This window comes from Antrostomus carolinensis, unplaced genomic scaffold (genome assembly GCF_000700745.2).
Source record: "Antrostomus carolinensis isolate BGI_N321 unplaced genomic scaffold, ASM70074v2 scaffold15140, whole genome shotgun sequence".
Lineage (NCBI taxonomy): Eukaryota > Metazoa > Chordata > Aves > Caprimulgiformes > Caprimulgidae > Antrostomus > Antrostomus carolinensis.
In genome coordinates this window covers 5,338-27,111 of record NW_010289194.1, presented here as the reverse complement: position 1 = coordinate 27,111, position 21,774 = coordinate 5,338, and the positions used below count along the sequence as shown (strand labels likewise).

The 21,774-nt window shown below is 36.5% G+C and overlaps 1 protein-coding gene across 1 annotated transcript; it reads left to right on the top strand.

Moving 5' to 3' along the window:
- Nucleotides 1-1,435: 1,435 nt before the first annotated feature.
- On the top strand, nucleotides 1,436-21,316 carry LOC104526084 (rho GTPase-activating protein 21-like; the record flags this gene model as incomplete). Its single annotated transcript, XM_029085324.1, has 5 exons — nucleotides 1,436-1,523; nucleotides 5,548-5,626; nucleotides 9,517-9,571; nucleotides 17,833-17,862; nucleotides 19,366-21,316. Coding segments are annotated over exons 1-5 (2,182 nt in total), but the record flags the coding sequence as incomplete, so codon positions are not given.
- Nucleotides 21,317-21,774: the final 458 nt, after the last annotated feature.

Below are 21,774 nucleotides of genomic sequence, written 5' to 3'. Positions count from 1 at the left end.
GAGGCGGCCATTTAGAGCCATATGAGTAAGCCATTTTGTTCAACTGTTTTGTGGTGAAATGGCGGAACACTGAGGGCCTGAAGAATGAAGGTGTTAAGCTACAGCTTGGGTTTGAAAAATGTGAATCAGAGTCAGAAAGAAGTCTGGTTTGGTGCAATGCATTAAAATTCTTCAAATAATGAGCTTTGCCCATATGGAAACTCAAACAAAAAAGGGTAAGGAGGGTATCTTATTTATATTTGATAATTAATGCTGTGGCTTAGTAAACATGGCCAGCTGTAGCATAAGTACTTCCAAAAGCAGTGCCATTTGTGCCTAAATCAAAGATTAGTCACTGAAGAAGTCATTAGAACCTAACACTCCAGTTGGAAGGAATGTTTCTTTTATCAGCAGTGCCAGTTTTAAGCAATCTCTCCTGCTATTCCTGCTTTTTCTGCAGTTTATGCCACCCTCTCCACTATGCCAAGGTTTCCTGGTAAACTGGAACCTAGACCAAATTTATTTTCAGTCTGTATCAGTTCCTCGGGCTGGCTCATCACGTAGCTGCCAAAGGGTGGTATTTCCCCAGCTGAGAGTGTGGTACAAGGGTAGTAACTGGTGATAGGAGTTGGGAACAGTGACTACTTCAACTAAGAATTACTTAGATTTGGTGGCATGCATGTAAAAGCACAAGGTACTTGTGTTTCTGGAAGCATAGAAGTTGTGTACTGAGAAGGCAAGAATAAACAAGTGTTACAGTTTCTAACTACTGTAGATTAACTTCTGTGTTTATATTGTGTATATATGGATACGTACAGCATATGCAGACATTATAATTTACTTTGAATGACACGTTGCTTTTTGAATTTTCATAAATCTTCAAGAAAACTTTAGACTTCACCGTGGAGCATCTGAAAAGCACTGTTAGAAAATTGGTGTTACTGTTCCATAAGGACTATAAATCAAGGTTATATTTTATTCTTCTAAGGAAAAATAAAAAAAATAATAATAATTTTTCCATTTGCACTACTTCTTACTCAGTTTGTCTGGCTTTATATCTTAGGCCAGGTAGCAATCTAGAAGAGGAAGGAGTAATTCTTACTGAACAGTGTAGGCATCAGCATGAGGATGAAGTAGCAATAAGATGATGAAGTGAATCTGAAAAACAGCACTTACTTGGACATATTCACAAGTTTAAGTTTGAGATGCATCTCTCCACCCCTCTCCTTTTTCTTTTTTTCCCCAGACACCTAAAAGATCTTAGTGTAGACAAACAAAATGCTGTCTTTAGACTGCTAGTCTCTCTTCCTTCTCTCACCCCAAATTGAGCTTCAGCATTTAACGTAATGATGAACATAGCAGAATTACATTTCAAAGTAATTCTTAAAGTAAAACTAACGTTGTAATGCAATGTAATTAAATGCTTTTAAGAAGTATTTTTTCTTCCTCAGGAAAACAAAGAAATAGACTGGAGCCAATGGATACCATATTCGTTAAACAAGTTAAAGAGGGTGGACCTGCTTTTGAAGCTGGACTCTGCACAGGTACTATATAACACTGATAGCATGTTTGCATACATGACATAAAATATGTATGATTTAAGCTTCTACATAAGTTCTGTCTTCCATTTAAACCTTGTTCTTTCCTTCAGAAGTTTGAAATATCTCTTTTAAAATATCCTCCAGTGTTTTTCATCTCAAAAGCACTGTTGTGTTCTCTCGGGAAGTGCTATATAAGATATGTTAAGGCATCAAAGTCTTATTCTTTTTGTATTATTATTTTTTAAAAAGTAAGTATAAGTATATGATAAAATATGTGAGAAGAAATAGAAAAGGGAGCAAAATGACACATGTAAGCTTCTATTTCTTGTGCCTTGTGACAAATTGATAGCCTAAAAACACTGAAGTTTTTGTCCGCTAAATTAAATTATTCCACCTCCTTTAAATTAAATGGGAACACTCCAAGTCTATTTCTTCTTACCAAATTTTGTTCAGTTGTTTGATATAATCAAACTGGAGAGCAGAAAGCATGTTTTTTGTGAAGTGCCAGGTACTTTGTCACACCTTTACTTAAATGCCAAAGGAAAAAAAGCTTTGTTAGAATGGAAAGTCTTACAAATGTTAATAAGTTACGTAGATGGATACCACTACAAAGACAGGTTTCTGTTCTTAAAAATATGTCAAAACATATATTCTATGAAAGGATTGTGTTTGTGTCAAAAATGGGATATTGATATTTTCTTTAGAAAACAGTTACGTACATGCATTTGACTAGAATAGAATAATTTTCATATGTTTCTTCCTAAAGAAATGCCAATATACTAGGATGATCGCAATTTAAAAACAGTACTAGATCCTGCTTGTACAGCATAAGGCATCTTTCTTTTTTTAACTTCTCCTTAAGTAGTTGTTCAGGGAAGGGCTACTTTGGCATTATTTTAATGCTATTATATAAAGAAATGTTTTGGCTTTATAAAGTGCAGCATATGTTGAAGTTGTACAAAGGAGCCATGCTCACTTCTACTCTGTTCAGTATTTGCCACATTGAAAGAGGTAAAATCTGAAGAGAATATTTTCTTTTTAGGCATAGGAGAGATTTTTAGGAGCCCAGAATAAAGAACAGAAAATAAATGAGAAAATACATTTCTAAATTACCAGAATATTCTCCTTAAACACACTGCTGGTAGCAGTTATATCTAATTAGGTCATGCCACTATTTCTTGTTTAAAACTTTAGGGTGAAATATATTACTATATCCCTTTCTTGAAATTGTATTACAAAACACTCAGGGAATAATCAGCAAGGTAGATTGCTTAACCTCTGATACAGACACTGTGTACATTTCTTATTTTGCAGAATGAACGGTTTTGGGTTTCTTTGTCATTTTCTTTTATTTGTTGTTGATTTGGATGGGGTTTTTTGGTTTTTGTTTTTTTTTTGTTTGTTTTTTTTTTTTAATTCAGCTTTGTTTCATGGTCACAGTAAGGGGAAAAATACTTGATAATCTAACAGGAGTTTAGATAGTTATGTTTGTTTGTCGATTCTTATTTTACTGCTGCAGGGTCCTTTGTAATACTGACAGTCTCAACCCAAGCTTCATTACCTAGAATCAATGAGTTCTGTTTCAGGAACCTACCTGGCTGCTACTCACCAGAAAGCTTTGGAGTATGCTTGCAAATTTGAGGAATAGGTTACAATATCTCAAATGTAACACAATTCATTATGAGAATTTTTTGAATACTCCTGTAAAATTATCTTACTTAGATTTAGAAAGATCATATTTCCCATATTTAACCTCTGAGGCATTTCATTGAAAAGGAATGTATCTGTGAGTTCCAAACATAAGTATTTTAGAAATACTGAAATACAGACAACCAAAACAGATCCACATTTCCCATGTCTTGATCTTCATGCTGTCATTTATATACATGCAAGAATATAAAGGATTAAGATGTGTGTGGAAAGGGAGATGGTGTAAGTGCATTCAGATTAAATGTTAGTTTGATCAAGTATTTAGTGGGACACCAGATTGATAGAGAGCGATTAGAAAAAGACTTCATGCTTTATATACTTTTTTTACCCTATGGGCACTGGCCTTTCCCTTTATATGTACCTGAAACTGATTGAAGTTCTGTTTTGTAGAGTTGCCTGCACCCACTTCTTTCATGTAACTGGTTCTGCAGTGTGTCCCACCTGAGTTTTTTGTCAGGTTCATTGGATGCATCCTTCAGGTGAACTTGTTTAACTGCTGTGTGTAACCTGGTCTCTTTCTTTGAAAGATAAAGACTGCGCAAGAATAGATCTGACCTACTTTAAAAATACTCCTAATTACAGTTTTTAGTGGGGATAGTGAATAAAAATCTACATCTGTGGGCAAGTTATGAAGCAGCCTGGAAAAAAGCCAGTTCTAAGTTCCAGAGAAGTCTGGTGTGTTCTGAGGAAGTCTTGCCATATGACCTAGCAGGACAGGGTTCAGAGCTTGTAAATAAGAATATTTTTTGGCAAACTATAGCATTTCTTTATCCTGCAACTTTTTGAAAGGATTTACTTCAGTGTGATACTGAGCATTTCAAAATTAACTTTGTTTTCATGAAAGTCCAGTTTCTCAGCCTAGTTATGTAAGGTGTCTGTCTGTATGCAACAGTGGGATAGGTTTTGTCGTCCATCACAGATGCCTGTCAGTCATGTGGATTGCTACCAGCCATTAAATGTTGCCACCAACCTTTCTTCCATTGCTTAGGAAACAAGAGACAAAACTCTGAAGAGTTCTTTCAGGTGAGGAAGAGGGCAATAACCAGCTGATAAAAGGGCATATATAAACTTTCATAAACTTGAAAATATCACACCAATTTAATTGCATGATGTTACTGTTGTGTGTGCGGACCAAATTAAAAGCAGTCAGCAGATACTTGTGGTTTGGCAAGTCTGGAAACCCCTGAGGTCTGTATAGGGAACCTCCACGAAGCACAAGCATTTAGAGGTTACTGCTACCAAGTCAGACTGATTATTCAGAGTGAACAGCTTTTCCCTTGCTTTGATTTGATCAGGTTGGAAACACAAAAAGGGCTTTCAGTTTCTAAAGGAGCGTTGAAAAAGCCATTCCCTTTGACTCACTTTCTGTGGGTCTTTTCTTTCAATTCTTCTTTCTCCAGCAGCTTTCCAAAGCTCCCTGCCTATAATCCTTTAGACCATTTTCTCCTCATTAGTAAATTCAAGATACCTTTTTGCTCTTCTGATCAGAGATAATGTAAATATGATTTTTGGTGAAGGAATGGAATGGGTTTTTCATCAAAAGCTGAAAATAGCTCTACATTATATATTTTCCACTTAATTTATAAAATTATATGAAGCTTTTAATGAGGAAGGTGTGACAAACTATTTGGAGAACTCTGATAAAAGAGATGTTAGATCTAAGGATGGATAAGAAATAACCCATTACACTGTCCATGATGCATTGAAGAGACAGTAATGTCTTGGAAACAACCCAGATTATTCTGAGACAGGAGGAAACTGGAGCCTTTCGGAATACTTGTTCTTTATTTCTCAGAAGGAAGTAGTACAAAATTGCAGTATTTGCAGCTGCTAAAGGAATTGTGCACAGCTACACCTGGCAGTGTTCCGAATTAAAGCTTGGTTTTGTTTTGCAGTTAAGTGCTGGAATTAAATATCTACTTAGAATTCGCTTAAGAATTGAGCAGTTGTCAGTACGTTTTACCATACATCAAAAGCTTTATTTGAAAATGGGATATTTAAGTGAGCCTCTGGTATAGCTTACAGCTGCTTGTGGTTTTCTTTCTGTGAGTTTCTAGGTGATTCATTTGGAAGCTTAGAATAAGATACTGCATCAGAAAACGTTCTGAGAAAGCAGTAGAAACTTAGCATCCTGTATATGGTTACATGTGGTTGTATTGTACATCTTTTATTTTCTTCTTTTTCTCATTTTTAAAGACTAACCTTGAATTTAACATATTGGTGATGTTGATTACTGTGAGGTACAGAAGTACAAAATAAAAATTACCAAAAAACTGTCTAGAAAAATTAATTGAAGATAGAACTTTTCCCTTTGCAGGTGACAGAATTATAAAAGTCAATGGAGAAAGTGTTATTGGGAAGACATATTCTCAAGTCATTGCTTTAATACAGAACAGGTAAGATACTAGTATTCCATTGTGTGCCACACTTTTTTTATACTAAGCAGGAAATGACCACTTACGGTGGTTCTGAAAAAGTCATAGTATTTTAAAATTTTCCTTAATACACACTCAGGTTCACTATTTCTGTTTTCATATATTTACTGAATGCTGAGAAGGGTTTGAGAATGGGTGTGCTGAATTGTGCCACAGTCCTTTTATGTCAGTACTTGTCTCTTGGCAGCAAATCACACTGAGTGCTATAGAGGACGGTTATCTGAAGTTGAAATAAGCAGATTAGGTGTACATACACCACACATATATGTGTCAATTAAAAAGAAAATTGGAAAAATCTACCTTGCTTATGAGATCTTGCTTATGCCACCGGGATGATCCGAGGGCTGGAGCACCTCTCCTATGAGGACAGGCTGAAAGAGTTGGGGCTGTTCAGCCTGGAGAAGAGAAGGCTCCGGGGAGATCTTATAGTGGCCTTCCAGTACCTGAAGGGGGCCTACAAGAAAGCTGGGGAGGGACTTTTCATAAGGGCAACTAATGACAAGACAAGGGGAAATGGGTTTAAACTGAAAGAGGGGAGGTTTAGATTAGATATTAGGAAGAAGTTTTTCACTGTGAGGGTGGTGAGACACTGGAACAGGTTGCCCAAGGAAGTTGTGGATGCCCCCTCCCTGGAAGTGTTCAAGGCCAGGCTGGATGAGGCTTTGAGCAACCTGGTCTAGTGTAAGGTGTCCCTGCTGATGGCAGGGGGGGTGGAACTGGATGATCTTTAAGGTCCCTTCCAATCCAAACCATTCTATGATCTGATAACTAGAAATCAGCATATCTGGTAAAGGAAAAATTTGATCCTAGTGCACACCTGCAAAACATCTACAGTACATCTTGGCTTTCCTGTATTTTGCAGCAAGTTATGAACCTTGCACAGAGTTGCAGAAATGGTAATATTTACTGCTCCTGCAACTCACAGTGATTTGTTAAATAATGTCCATTCATTAATCTAGATACTCGTTTTCATGTCTCATTTCTGCCTCTGTTTTTACAGTTTTCTCAGTGTCAATTTCTGTTCTATAACAGCAAGTCTCCAATGTAATAATGAGTTATGTGGAAAAAAGATGCATTTTGATCAACGTGGAAAAAAGTTTTCTAAATACGTCTCATGTCACATTCTGTTTTTGGTGAATCTTCATACAATAAGACTTAGTTATGCTTAACAGTTAGTAGAAAAAACAAGATCCTGACCTTCCCATTTTAGTGGAGTCTTTATTCAAGATTTAATCACAATATGTACATCCCAGGTGCTTTTATTTTTTTTTTTTTTTCCAAAACTGTTCAAAGGTATGACTGGCAAGGCAGACTGAAAGGCATTTTGTGTCATTAGTACTTTCTACACAAGAGTTGGAAAGATGGAATCTGTCTTTTTTTATAACCTTTTCTGGAGATAAAACTAGCCATGTATTGCTTTTTCATTTTGTATTTGTACAGACAGTACTGTTTTACAACAGTGTATACCCAAGACCCAGGGCATTATTTTACATGCCAAATAGGTACATCAGTCAATTAAATATCTTCATCTTAATCCAAAAAAAGAAGATTCTGCAGGCAAACTGGAATAGAATAATTAAGTAGTTATTTGAATTATGTATAAAACGTTTTTTATGAGTGGAACCCTTTCCTCTTTTGCATGGCTACTAAAAAAGGTGTTAAACTGTGTAAATGGATTTAACTCCTTTCCTTAAAAAAAAAAAAAAATGCACAGAATACTCGTATAAGAGAATAGTTTGTTCTGTGTCGTGTTGTATAGGGAACTTCCCTTTATATGAAAAATACCGTAAATGGATTTAACTCCTTTCCTTAAAAAAAGAAAAAAAATGCACAGAATACTTGTATAAGAGAATAGTTTGTTCTGTGTCGCGTTGTAAGTAGGGAACTTCCCTTTATATGAAAAATACTTGAAGAGGAACAATATTATTTATTGTAATTTTTACTTTCGAAATCTTCATCCTGCAAGTAAGCATTGATTATTATCAAACCATAAGTTGCCTAATCAAATTTACATATACATGTTACCTGCATGTAGAAATGAAGTCTGAACACTTCATTGGAAATGTCTATGGTGTCTCTTTCGTCTTCTCTTTTTGTTTTAGCCCTGCTAAATAGTTTAATATCCACACAAAAAAGTTCAGGCAAAGGTGGACTCCTGATGACACTGCTTTTAAAGAACAAGTTTTAGTTTAGCTGCTTATGCGTTCAGTCAGAATGGGAAGTGCTGTTGTAAATGCACAGAAAAAAGTTAATACTTTTGTGTTTCTTAAAATTCAGTATTTTGAAAAATCTTTAGAAGACTTTTGAAGACTTAGGGTTTTTTAGCTATGTATAGACTTAAAAAGGAAAACTTAAATCTATCACTGCTGATCTTTGGTTTTAAAACTAATTTAGGCTGCTTGGGGAACACTTTTTTATTTTTTCCGAAATGTGTAATGGTTTAAGAACATTGTGAAACTGAATACCCTTACTCTGCTATTTTGGAATGCAGCCTTATGTCTGCAGTTGCTAACAAATGGAAAAGGAACCACAAAATTAAAACATTTTTCATAAAAAGCACAATAAATCACGTTACATGTTTGAGATGACTTTCCTTTCTGCAGCAAAAAGACACTGAGGTTCTCTCAGTGCTTTCATAGATAGTTCTGTGTGCCCTGAAGTTGTTGGCCCACCTCTGTGCTGGTTTTGTTTTTTCTCACTAAATGCACTGTACTGACCAATACAGATAAGCACATTTCTATATCCACTTAGGTCGGTTTTTTTTTCTTGCGCTGGTAGTGGTCAGTTTGTTTAAATATCCTTTCTTCTTGTGACATATAACATGAGATTTCTAAGTAACAGTCATAATCTCTTCATTTTCCGTTTTGTGAGTGTAGTTAAAATAGTCTGTACAACCATCTCTTTGGGAGCCCTTCTCTGTACCTGTTCCAGTTTACATTTTATGTATGTGAACAGAGTATTCCTCTTATCTCAGATGAGATAATGAATTCACCTGTTCTGTATCCAATGTTACAAGCATATACTTGTCTCTTGCTTGTGAAAATACTTTTCTGGTAGATACTACACTGTTCTACGGTATTTGACTCTGGATAACCAATAAATTGTACATTTGGTGTCCTGATTTTGCCTGTATTTAAATGATACTGATGGAACTGTCTGGTTCCTGAATCTTTATGCTGCTGCTTTTGGTTTCAGCAGTTCAGACTGACAGACTCATCACTTGTAAATAGCAAGGTTTTTTTCATATTTTAGATGTCATCTGACTTACTGAATCTGTTTAAATTGATTTTGCTAGGAGGTGATTGGAGTGGAAAGGTGTAAGTCAGTGCTTGCCTTGCTGTTGCCCCACTTTTCACATGATGTGGTGGTTATGACATTTCCCCAGCAATTTTAGAGAGTTAACAGACTTTAGTTTTAAATGGAAGAAAGAGAGAAGTTTTAAGTTGTGTTCAAAGGTTTGCCACCTTGTTTTATCAGAGAAGCTTGAAACAATTAATGTACTTAGGTACCTTAGGAGTCAAGAAGGAAAAAAAAAACCCCAAACAACCCCAAACACAAATAAACAACAACAAGAACAACCTGACAGAGATAAAGTGTGTTGGGTTAATACTCTGGTTTTGCTGAGAACATAGATGTAGTCTTCAGTCAGATTTCTGTTCTACTTTTATTTGCTAAGGTGCTGACGGAAATCAGTATTTATTTCTGTTGTGCAAAGTAAATTGACAGAATAGCTGAGTGTGGGTGTCTTTGAATGGTTTTGGTCTGTGGAAGTTAGTGGATCATCTTTGTGACAAGAATTGAAAATATTTTCCAAAAGTTCATGTGCAGTGTGTTTTTTCTGTTTCTTTCAGTGACAGCATATTGGAGCTTAGTGTTATGCCGAAAGATGAGGACATCCTTCAGTTGGTATGTTTATGAAGCTTTTATTCAGACCCTATGTTGACTAAAGTGAAATGTCTTACTGTTGGTTACAAAGTCTTTGGACTGTGCTACCAGCAAATAATTAGAGACTTAACATTTATCTCTCTGTCACTCCTTAGATATTTTCCTACTTACTTGCCATCTCTGAAATTTCAGAGGAATCCAAATATAGGGGAGAATACCGTCTTCATATGCTATTTCTAGTATCTTGTAAAAAAAATAAAAATCTTAGGGTTTGTATTTTTATTATGTTTTGGATTAGCTTCCCTATGTTAGAATTTATGAATTGGATTGCTTTCTTTAAGTTGTCTAATTCTAAAGAAGTTTGGAATCATTACTACATTGGAATTAAAAAAACTATCATATGGCACTTAAAATTAGCTTTTGTTAATAACTCACTAATAGTCAGTGGATTTCCAGGAAAGAAGCAAGGTGATGAATGTGCTGAAGGTTATTATCAAATTTTTTAATTGTACCCGCTGTAATTTTTTGTTGCATTAGCTCCTATATGTTCTCAATTTGAACTGCATATATAGTGAAATAATTCATCTCCCATTCAGTCTGTAAGTCCAAAAGAGCTGTGAATAGAATACAGTGTGTAGGCACGTATTGTGAAGAATTGGAAAAACACCTGATGTATTGATATGTTCTAGTTTATTTTTAATTGGAAGTAGAGGAAAGGAGATGAAGACAAGCAGGGTAGACTTTCTGGTTAGTAGTTGGAAAACTGTGTTTTCTAATCCATACAGAAATATTAAGATGTGACTTTAAAAAACAGTTACGAAAAACCTGTGTGTTTTGGTAGCTGTTTTCCAATATTAAAAGACAAATTAATGGCTAAAGAAAAGACCCAAGAAACTCTGTTTTAAACTGAAAGCCAGTTAGGCAAACAAGTCAAGATTGTTAGAATAGAAGTGATATTTTGAGAACACTTGATAAAGAAATATTTCAGTAATCCAGTACAGAAAATGTTGGGGGCAGGGAGTGAGTTTTGATTGCATGAATAAGTGGGAGGGAAAAACTGGATTTAATTTATTTATTTATTTATTTATTTTTAATTGAAACAGTGCATATGTAGAAATGCAGGAATAGTTCTAACTTTTAAATTATCTGAATGGCCATATGCATCTGATGCAGTGTTGTAGCCATAACAGCGTAAGGATCTAGGCAAGGCAAGATTTGTAGGTTTAAAGTGAAACCTTTGTATTTGGCTGGATGAGAAGCTCTTAGGTACATCTTCCCACTGCTGCTGGAACACAAAGTGAAAGCTTCATGTGAAGTATAGATGAGAAACAATTGATCAGAATTTAACTTTTTACGTTAACAAGTGAGATAATGGTGGCAGAAGAAGGACAGACCTTGCCTTTGGACGAGAGAAGGGTAGTAAAAGGAAAATAGAGTAATTGTCCTGGAGGAGATTGAGGACTAAAGGAAAAAGTGTCTGCCTGTGGGACTTCTAGAAAAAAAAAGTGGAGGTATGTGTGGGAATAATTTCCAGATGTAATTAAAAAAAGTTATTTTTGAGTTGTAGGATGTGGTAGAGTTGTGAATTTTCTATTTTATGCTCATCTTTTAAAGACAGAAAGAGGATTAGGTTTAAGAGTCATCACTTTGCAAAAAATGCATTGCGTTGCCTCTGTAGCTTTTGTGAGTTCCTTCTGACAGTTGATTGCTGCTGTGTTGGGTTGGTTCGTTATTTTGATAACAACATGGAGGAGTTTGTGCTCCTGTTTGCTATGATGCATTTGTTCAGGTAAAAGTGGGCGTATCTTGGGGACTGTCAGTTCCACGTAGCATGTGCCAGAGGAAAGCCGTGAAGAGCCAGATGTTTACTTCTGTAGTTTGCAAGACTGAGTGCCGTGTGTAGCCAGGCCTCTTGGAAAAGACTTCTGGTAGCTGCAGTTTGCTCATGTGGTTATGTCACGGCCTGTATTTTAGTATCTGTGTTTTCATTTGTCAGTCATGTGAAGATACAGTTGGTAGAAATGAACTGCATCATACAACAGAAGTCATCAGTTATGGCCTGTAGTTTTCTCACTTTTAGACTACCACAGAGGAGGAAAAATCTTCTAACTTCTACAATGATAATTAGCAGTCTTTTGAGATACAGTGCACCACTGTAACTTCAGTCAAATGAAAAATCTATACAATTCTTCTGAAGATGGTGATCTTCGGTGTTTACATGTTAGGTTCTACTGTTCTCATGACAACATCTGGTGAAGGACTTTGCTCTACTCAAAGCCAAACACTCATGTTTAAAATATTTTCAGATTAACAGCATAGAATGTTATTCCTTTCACTCCTGTGAAAAGACAGTAACTTTTTGTTTTCAGCTGAGAAACTGCATATTTTTGGGTTTTTTTTTCTATTTTTATCTTTGTGATTAATGCTGTATTAGCTTTTGTGGAAATACTATGTCTAAATAAAATATAAACCTCAGAGCAAATTATTATTCCTGAGTGAAGTACAGCTCATATAAATAAGTGATAACAATAATCTCTGTTGTGGTTGTGTCAGTATAAGTGTAAAGTGAACAATAAATGGTAAGGTGTACAGTGCTTTTATTAATTGAGGAAAAACTTAGACTTTTGTCACTGAAGTTCTGTTATTTAAGTTATTACAGTATGTTAAAGAATCTAGCTGTTTTCTTTAATGTATGTCATATATTTAACTGTAAATATCTTCAGATGGTATTGCTCATTGTAAACTGTTGATGTTAGATACCAGTATGCTGTAAAAACAGAAGAACTCAAACCACTCCTGGATATTGTAGTAGGAGCTACTGAAAGGTTTATCTAGTGCAATGAGGATGGAATAGCTTCGTTATAGTCAGGGATGATGCTAGTTGTGGTAAGTTTTATAGTACTTTGCAGTCTGCTCCATGTGGTAATTGCTAGGTTAAGTAAGTAAAGAGCACAGTTGCTTGTTTCTATCCTTAGTTTGCTATTTATAAACCTTGAGTTTAGTCTTCAGAAATACCCATGTATGTCTGTGAACCTCTTGGTATATTGAATTTCCTGAAAACAGGGCTTTAAATCCATTCATCAGTAGTAACAATGAAGTGGTCCAATCCACAGGTTATTGCCCTCTGTGGCATGTGCATTCTCCTGACTTAGAACGGAATTACATGTGGAAACCTGCCATTAGTGAAGTCAGTGTCAGTTGTTTTTGCTCACTGACATGATCTTGGAAATGTCACTTGGGGATGGGGGAAAGGATGCTTTAAACATCTCTATCCATGACAAAAACTTGAACTCTTGACAACTATGAATGTGTTCGGTTTTTTTCATGCTCCTCCTCAAATGTGAGATTAGTTTACTTAATCTCTTGATAATTTTGAAATGTTTCTAGGTATGTAACCATTTTGAGGAGGAGGATTATTATTATTGCATTATTATACTCTCCTCAGTATTTCAAATTTGGTGTACCTGTATACAATTTCTGTAGCATTCACAACCTTTTTTGACAGAATTCTGGCATCTTGTAGGTTTTAGTACTGACTTCTAGCAAGACACATCTAGGTTGACTACAAATAGTTCTTTTTCTCAAGTGTATTTAATTGATTTGTTGCAGTTTTGTAGCCTTTGGATAACAAATTTAATACGAAAAAGTTCTTCAAATTGTGTTGCTTTTCAGTCATTCAGAGATTTTTGTGCTACACAAAAAGTACTGAATGTAAAGGTACTCCCTAGAGAGAGAAAATTGAGATTGCTAAGCCCACTTACAGATCAGCCTTATTATGATTTTTGTCAGTAGACTTTGTAGTGTGTAACACACGTGTGTTAGAGTGTCCTTAATATGCAGGGTTTTGGGACGATTTTCTTCAGGGTAGGTACATGTTGGAATTTGCTTGTTTGGTAATCATCCGTTTGTATGTAGAGAAGAATATAGCTTACAAGTCACTGAATTTTTGAGTATCAGGAACTTGAAAATATTACTCTTCTAAAAGTGCATCTATAATATGATCTACATTGGAACTTTTCATTTGGAAGGTTATTTGTAATGTAGCACACTCATGTTTATCTTACAGGGTTTACTATATGCAAATGTATGTCAATATGAATTTGTAAATATGTGTATTTACTTTGTGTATGTGTATATAGACACACACATGCTGTGGGTAAGTTTTCCTGATTTTTCATCTTTAATTTTCTGGCACTTCCCTTGCTATCCACTCAACAGTTTCATTTCAAATGAATTTTAAAAAATCATTTCTTCATAGGAATTATCCCAAAAGGTAGCACATTACTTATAGTCCTGGTGATGTTGCCATTAAATTTTAGTAGCATGCAAGTCTGTTGAAGCATGCCTTGGCATTCCAGAAAGATCTCTGTAGTTTCGTTTACAAAAAGATTTTGTTGGGCATTCTGTGAATAAAGGTAAATGTGGAAATAAAAGGGGGCTGTTTACTAATAAATGTTTTTGATATATTTACTTCCCTCTTGCATATCTTTTAATTTATTTGCTAATCTTTCCTTAAAATTACAGTCCATTGAAACTGTGTATGGATAACTGAAAGTTGACAGAGTTTGAACAGAAATGTTTCTCTTGTCATAGATAGTAGAGGAACAAAAGAATCCCAGATAGGAATGCCCAGGAAAGCAAGTGAAAATGAGTTGAAGCATGTTATTTTCTTTTTTCCCCTCTTTCTAGACAGGTTATACAGAAGTTTTTGGTATATTGGGAGATCTGGGCAGAAGAGATGGCTGCTTTGTCATTTCTGATACTTAGAATTTTTGTGGAATTTGACAGCTTTCAAGGCCTTGTAGTACCCTGAAATTGCCAGTTACACACCTGTATTAAAAAATAAGAAAAAATAGAAATAACTTACCTAAGGAAATTTATTCTAGAGTTTTATATACCCCAATACCTCATGCCTCTGACTACAGGTCTGCCCGCAATCAACTTCAACAATAGCCTCTTTTAATTTTTTTTTTTTCTTGAGACCATCCAGTTGCATCAGATTTAGTGGAGCAACATGACTGTTTCATTGGCAAACTGAAATATTTTCATTTGTTTTACTTTAATAAATAGACATATTTTCATAAGTAGGTGTATTTGGTCTAGAATCACGGAGCACTTGTTTACTCTCAGATTTTGTACTGACGCAGTTGCTAATGTGTGCAGAGGTTAGTACTAAAGCTCTGGCAGCGAGTACAATGGAAGGAGGTGTGTGGTGTGAAAGTGTACTGACCTAGAAGAAGAGACTTGAATTTTGTTATCTAACCTTGCGATATGGTAGAAAATACTATTTGCATAAACTTTCCTCACCTCAATTTGGACTAATACTTACAAGAAAGTCTCTTACACAGCTTGTATTTGTAAATTAAATTTCTTGGGCTTAATGGATTAAATTTTATATACTAAAATTCACTGCCATTGGGAAGAAAGGGTGTGCGTTTTTTTCCAAATAATGCTGTCTGACTAGCATTTGCTAGGTTTGAAACCAGTTGGGCTGTATTACTTACATTCTTGCCAGGTCAAACTATAACTGGAAAGTTTTCTCTCTTAAGACAACTGAAAACCTTTTCTGGTGTGCAGTTCCCATACTCATGCTAAATGTGAGAGGAAGTTAGGACTGGGGAAGAGAAGAATTTAGTAAAGAAACATAATGTGAAGCATACTGGTTGGAGAAGGAAGGAAGACTGCCTCAAGCTCAGTCTTGCAAGGTGCTGGGCACATTAGGTTCTGATTCATCAAAATGCTTATCTCCAATTTTGCAAGTAGTTCAGTTGAAATCCGTGTTGTTATTCATCCTTTAGTGAAGAGCAGCGAAGCGTGCTCATCCTCAGTGAAGCATATGCCTACATGCTTTTCTGTATTCAGCTAAGGGGTGTAGGACATGATTGGTTTGAGCTCTTGAAAGTATGGGGTTTCACCATGATTCTTACAAAGAGAAATCCTTGTATGTCGACTCTTGTTATTCAAACATCAAGTGGCATAAAATCAAGTGGGGAAAAATGTGAGCAAAAAACCTAAAATGTCTTGTACAGTGCTTTATTTGCTCAAAATGTATTTTGCATGTCATAACGGCGTGAATGGATTGCCTTACCCTTAATGTGCTAATGGTTATACAAATTCACAGTAATAAGTTAATTCTTTGCCATAGGAGTTTGCAAACTTGCTGCAAACAAAACCAGGTTGCAAGGTGGGGAAGACATTGTACCCAGTAACTGGAAACACACTGAGTTCTTACTGTAAGCACAGCAGTTTTCTTCTAGTAATTGTTGCAGAGCTGTTATCCATCAAAGCTATTAATATCATTCTCAATTGTTGTATTCGTACGGTAAGCTTTCCATAGCTGCTGTTGTTTTGAGAAGGTGGGAAAGAGCTCGTAAAACACCAAAACCGATTTTCTTTCAGTCATGCTGGAAATTCTGAATAACTGCTCAGTACCCAGCTCCCGTAGGAATTTGAGTGGCTTGACTGGTGTCTGAATCAGGAACATCACTGATCTGGATTTTTTTTTTTTTTTTTTTTTAAGTTGGAAGGCTTTTTAAAGACTTAAATTTGAGTCATACCCTAATGGCTTTTTTATGAGTATATCCTCTGAGATTAAGGTAGTATTTCCACATACTATATCTTTTGAGGAACTAAAGGAAGAAGAGAGTAATATTCAAACTGTGTTTTATATACAGTTGCAAAATATGTTAAGTATCAAAATAGTGTATGAATGCTAATAAGTATATTAGTGTACTTCACATTTTTTAGTCCCTAACATCTTCTAAAAATGTAGTAGTCATTTTCTGGTTAAAGCAATTAAAATATTTCAGAGTAAAAAGGCTGATAATGCATCATTCATCATGACATTATTTGGAACAGATCCGTGCGTTTCTTTGTAAGTTGTGGTATTTCTGACTAGGCCCTTAAGCAGAATTATGAAACAAAGATATTTAATATTCTTTGGGGAAATGTCACAGCCCCTATTTATAAATTTTTTCTTTCTTAAAAGAAGATTCATCTTTGTTTCAGTGATTTCTTGGGAGGTGAGTGGAATGAGTTTAAAAGGAGAACTACACTTGCCATCATCAAAACCTTTTTTACAGTAACTGACTTACTGAGAATGAGCAGTCTGTCCAAATATACCTACAATCATGGAAACATACTCCTTTTTTTTGGGGGGGTGGGGGCGGGGAGGAGAAAGCCTAGCTGATCTAATTTTGGACCCTGTGAGAATGTTGTCTTTGAAGAAGGTCTTTTAATATCTGTGATGAATTTTGTCAAGAGCTGAGAACTGATTTTTATACTCATTTGTAGTCTTCAGCTATGATCAGATCACACCAGTTTTGGAATTTATCCTTTCTGCTGTCAAAGTCAGTGAAGCATTGTTTATTGTGGGCATGTTTTACAAAAACATAAATGCAGTGTATTTCATATTGGTGTAATGTGTGCATATCCCAGGTTTTGAAATGTTTTATCAGCTGTATAAAGTAATAATTGTTTTCTGATTGAGGGGGGGGATAATTGTATTTGTTTGTCTTGCATGCCAGTAGTCTCTTGCTCTGTTTGCTGGGTCTTCGGCATCTTTTTATTTTTTATCTTTAAAAAAAAATTAAAAAAATCTTACTACCTAGTAAGATTTTAAGTAGTTGTTTATTTAGTAATTTAGAAATATTTATCTTTGTATGTTCCTTCCCTCTGTTAAATGTGCCAGTGGAAACCTGGCTTGATTTTTACTATGAGTGGAGGGGGGGTGGGGAAAAATCACATGAGCAGAGTGTTTCTGCAGCATCATTCCTCTAATTTCAGATGTGCAGCATGAAAGCAGCTGCAGTCAGCTGACAGCTTGTGGTCATGTTCAGATATATGTGGGGAAGGGGCGTGCTGTTTTAAATGCATAATAAAGCCGTTGTTTCGTCACCAGGAAGCAGGGATGGTAGCAGCCCAGGGGAAGTGAGAGACAGTGATGCTGCTGTAGTGGAAGGGAAGTCTTGTTGCATAGAGCCAGAGCTCTCTGCTGGCAGTGGTAGGGATGCACCAAGGCAAAATGGCACAGATGTATTTTGCTTTCTGTAAGAGCGGAGGATAAATGCGAGGAGCAGATAAAAGCCTGAGATGGACATGCTCACAAGGAGGGTGAAGTTATTCTTATGCTCTACTGCCCTTTACCTCTGTTGGTACCTTCCAGTGAAATCAGTGTAGTTGTATTTTTAGCTTGCTGTGTCCAATTTAACATCAATATGACAACATAATTCTGTCTTTACATCTGTAAGCAGCTTTTACTATGTTTTCCTGTTTTCTGCCAGCTGCAGTTTACAAAGGATGTCACAGCACTGGTAAGAAATGTACAGTAGCCATTTCTGTGATGGTTTTATAAGGCATGTTTTCCTTAATGATTTGTGAGAAGCAAGAATATGAAACAGCAAGTTTGTTGGAAATGAGCTAGGTACTCTGAGCTGAATTTTCTTCATAATGCTAATGTCTTAATTTGTGGTTTGTGCCTGTGTTACTTGGTCGGTTTTCTCGCAGTGTGCTTTAATATTTTGCACTTCACTAATGCTCGGTGTAACATTGCAGCAGCATTGTAAATGCCTCGCCCTCCTCTGTACTTTGCTCTGTATTAATTTTATGGCTGCACTTGGGCTTTTATAACCTGTCTAATGTTAAGACAGGGCACATTGATATTCTGGAATTGAGCATGTTATGATTTGGACAGGAAATGCTGTGATATGATAACAACGCCTACGCATTTAAAAGCCCTGGGAAATAATTTTAATCTTCTGTTGCATTGGCAGGCTCTGCGTTGGCTCTTTATTTCATTATGTTTAAACTGAACTAAGTCATGCTAAAGTTCTTCAGTAATAGGATATTGTTTAAGTATGCTGTATGCTTCTCATTGATTTATTATTGTGAATGTTCTGTCAATTTTAGAATGATAAATGCTGCTTTTCTGAAAGGCTACAGAAACATATTAAGTGCAATATAACCATTTTTTCTCAGGACTTGGGCTCTTAAACATAAAGGTGCACATAAATACACTAAGGAAATTAATCTGAGTTTTTAGTTTGTCTTTAATAGTGTGTGGACAGTAGTGGGTATGTATGAATTTTCGTGCTGTTTGTACCCTGAAGTTAAAAATGTTACATATTATTAATATTTTTGCAGTAAGATTTGTTTGCCATGTACTGGCTGGCTACTGTAAAATGTAAGATGACTTATAGGGTGTTGGCTCACAACAAAGATGTTACTGCTTCAATTTATTCATTTTATGTTTAGGAACAGTAGCTTTTACATAGAAGACATCTTAGAGGAGTGTGTGTATGTATATTTGCATGTACTTTTCACATGTACTACACTACATGAACAGAGTTCTTTTATACACTAAGTGAATAGGGAATTTTCTAGTGCTAGTTGAATTTATAATGCAGCTTTTTAACCTGTCAATTGCTGTGAAATTCTGGTTTCCAGCAAGGTGAAGCTTAAACGGGAAGAATGTGTGAAGCATCATGATAGAAAGCAAAATTAAGGAGGAGAAAAATACTGTGTTTTGATGGATTTTGGGAAACCTACTTCAGTGCCCTACCTGCAGTATGTCTTAAATTGGTCATCAGTTCAGTTTTTTAATTGTTGAGGGAGGGAATGTATGTAGTGGTTTTGCTTCTTCTGTTTCTACTCATTAAGGGGATGGAATGCTATTTTTATCTTTTTACTTAACATTTTATCTAAACTGATAGTGTGAATTTTGTGCTTGCGTTCCCTCTCTTGAAGTTTGATGGTGCAAATACTAGATGGTGAACTTTTCCATCTCTCTCACTGACTATTCAATCTTCTCTCCACAGGCGTATTCCCAAGATGCCTACCTGAAAGGCAATGAAGCCTACAGTGGTAATGCCCACAACATACCTGAACCACCACCAATATGTTATCCACGCCTGACATCCACGGCTTCTGTTATGGCACAAGCTGGTGACAAGCTATCTTCTGACTTCTCACTGGGGAAACAGCAAGTCAGTAGACCAGTACGGGCATTGACACAGCCAGAGAGGGCCTACAGAATGGAAATACAAGTGCCTCCATCACCAACAGACATTGCAAAATCAAATACAGCAGTGTGTGTTTGCAATGAAACTGTAAGGACTGTTATTGTGCCTTCTGAGAAGGCTGTAGATTTGCCATCTTGTAGGAATAATCATACTGGTCCATCACACAGGACAGAGGAAGTAAGATACGGTTTAAAAGATCAAACTAGTCTAAAAGCACGGACCACTTCACCATCTTCTTCAGTGTCCACTGCCATTGTACTTCCCCAGACTCCAATAACAAGGCCAGTTGATCCAACTGGAACACTGAGTAAAGCTTCAAATTATGTAGTATGTTCAGAGGGAATCCCAAGCACTAGACCTCCTGCTCAAGCCACAGACTCACCCTCAGTCTCTACTAATCATTACAGTTCTCCAACGTCCCACCAGCATATAGACTGGAAGACCTACAAAACTTACAAAGAGTACATTGATAACAGGCGCATGCACATGTATGGCTCCCGAACAATACAGGAGAGGTTGGATAGTTTGAGAGCAGCTTCTCAGAATACAACTGATTATAATCAAGTGGTGCCAAATCGCACTGCTTCGCAGGTACGGCGTAGGAGCACCTCTCATGACAGGGTTCCACAGTCTGTTCAGGTCCGGCAGAGAAGTGTGTCCCAGGAAAGACTTGAAGATCCTGTGTTGATGAAAGAATGGCCACGAAGTGCTTCACAAGATACTCTAACTTCCCCTTCAGTTAATGCTAGGAATCACAGGGCTCGGTCATGGGATTATCTCAGCAAACAGGGTGAAGTGCTAGAAAACTTTCATTCTGAGAATCTAATTACAGATACTAATGGAGACAGGAGAAAGACTTACAAGTGGACAGGGTTTACCGAGCAAGACGATCGGCGAGGTATTTATGAGAGGTCTAGACAGCATGCGTTTCATATGTCCCTTCGAGGTCAAAATTTTTCTATGGCTCCGAGTGCTTATATTTCAGACAACAGGAGAACAGGTAGTAGAGCTTCGCTGCCTGGTTCTCATTTTCAGAAAGTTCCACCAGATGTAAAAATGTTACAGTCTTCTCGAGATTTGCAAACTCCTGGGGGAGTTTCAAAACCTACAACTGTTTCACAAGAGAGAGTCTCTCACACACCAGCCAGAAGTTCTAAAAGTAGCTCTTTGAAGAACTCTGCTCCCTATGCAGCAAAACCATCGTTTCCCCTTAACCAGGGCCTGGATGCTATTGCCAGCAAAGACCAAAGAACAGTAAATCACTTGCATCAGAGTGGTCTGTTAAACCAACAGTCGAGGATCCGAGCAGAAGGTGCCCCAGATCACAAAACAGAAACTGGCAAAACCATCCAACCCTCCTCTCTGTCTCCAGCTTCCGCCAAACCTGTTCAGCCAACAAGTGAGAGTTCAGCTACCTCTGACAATGTAGATGGTTCGATCAGACAAAAGCTTCATGATTTCGAAAGGGAAGATGTGCATGAGCCTGAAATTCTGCAAACAGATGTTCAAGAAAATGACAAAGACACAGTGGTCATGCGGGACAAATCACCTTCTGGCCACCAAACTCCACAGCCTTTGAGGCATCAGTCCTACATTCTTGCTGTAAATGACCAAGAGGCAGCCTCGGACACTACCTGTTGGTTGCCTAATGATGCCCGTAGAGAAGTCCACATAAAAAGAATAGAAGAAAGGAAAGCATCAGGTTCCAGCCCACCTGGTGACTCCTTGGCTTCTATTCCATTTATTGGTGAGTTAAACTGTTCCAATGTGCCTCAGAAATGGATGGTGGAGAACACCATGCTGGGTAGCTGACTACTGTTCCTGTAAACCTTGAGGCTGAGGCACGTGGGGGCTTTTCTCTTATCTATAATATTACGTTGGTAAAAACTAAGTTTTCTTCAGCAGAGAGAAAAAATGTTCTGTTTTATTTGGAGTCCTGGACCATCAATGTGTTAAAAAAAAAAATCTACAGTGATTTAATATTTTTCTAGAATTTTCCTTAAACCCCTGGAGAAGTTTACATTATGTAACTGCATCTAGTTATCATTCTACATAATGCTCTGATGTTATATATATTACCAACTAGCATTTGCAGCACCTTTCAAAATATTTTTACTTTTCTAATATAAAATAAATTTGGAATTCAGTAAAGAGAAAATATGGATGGAAAGGGAGATTCATGAAAAAAAGTTTATCAGCTGAATA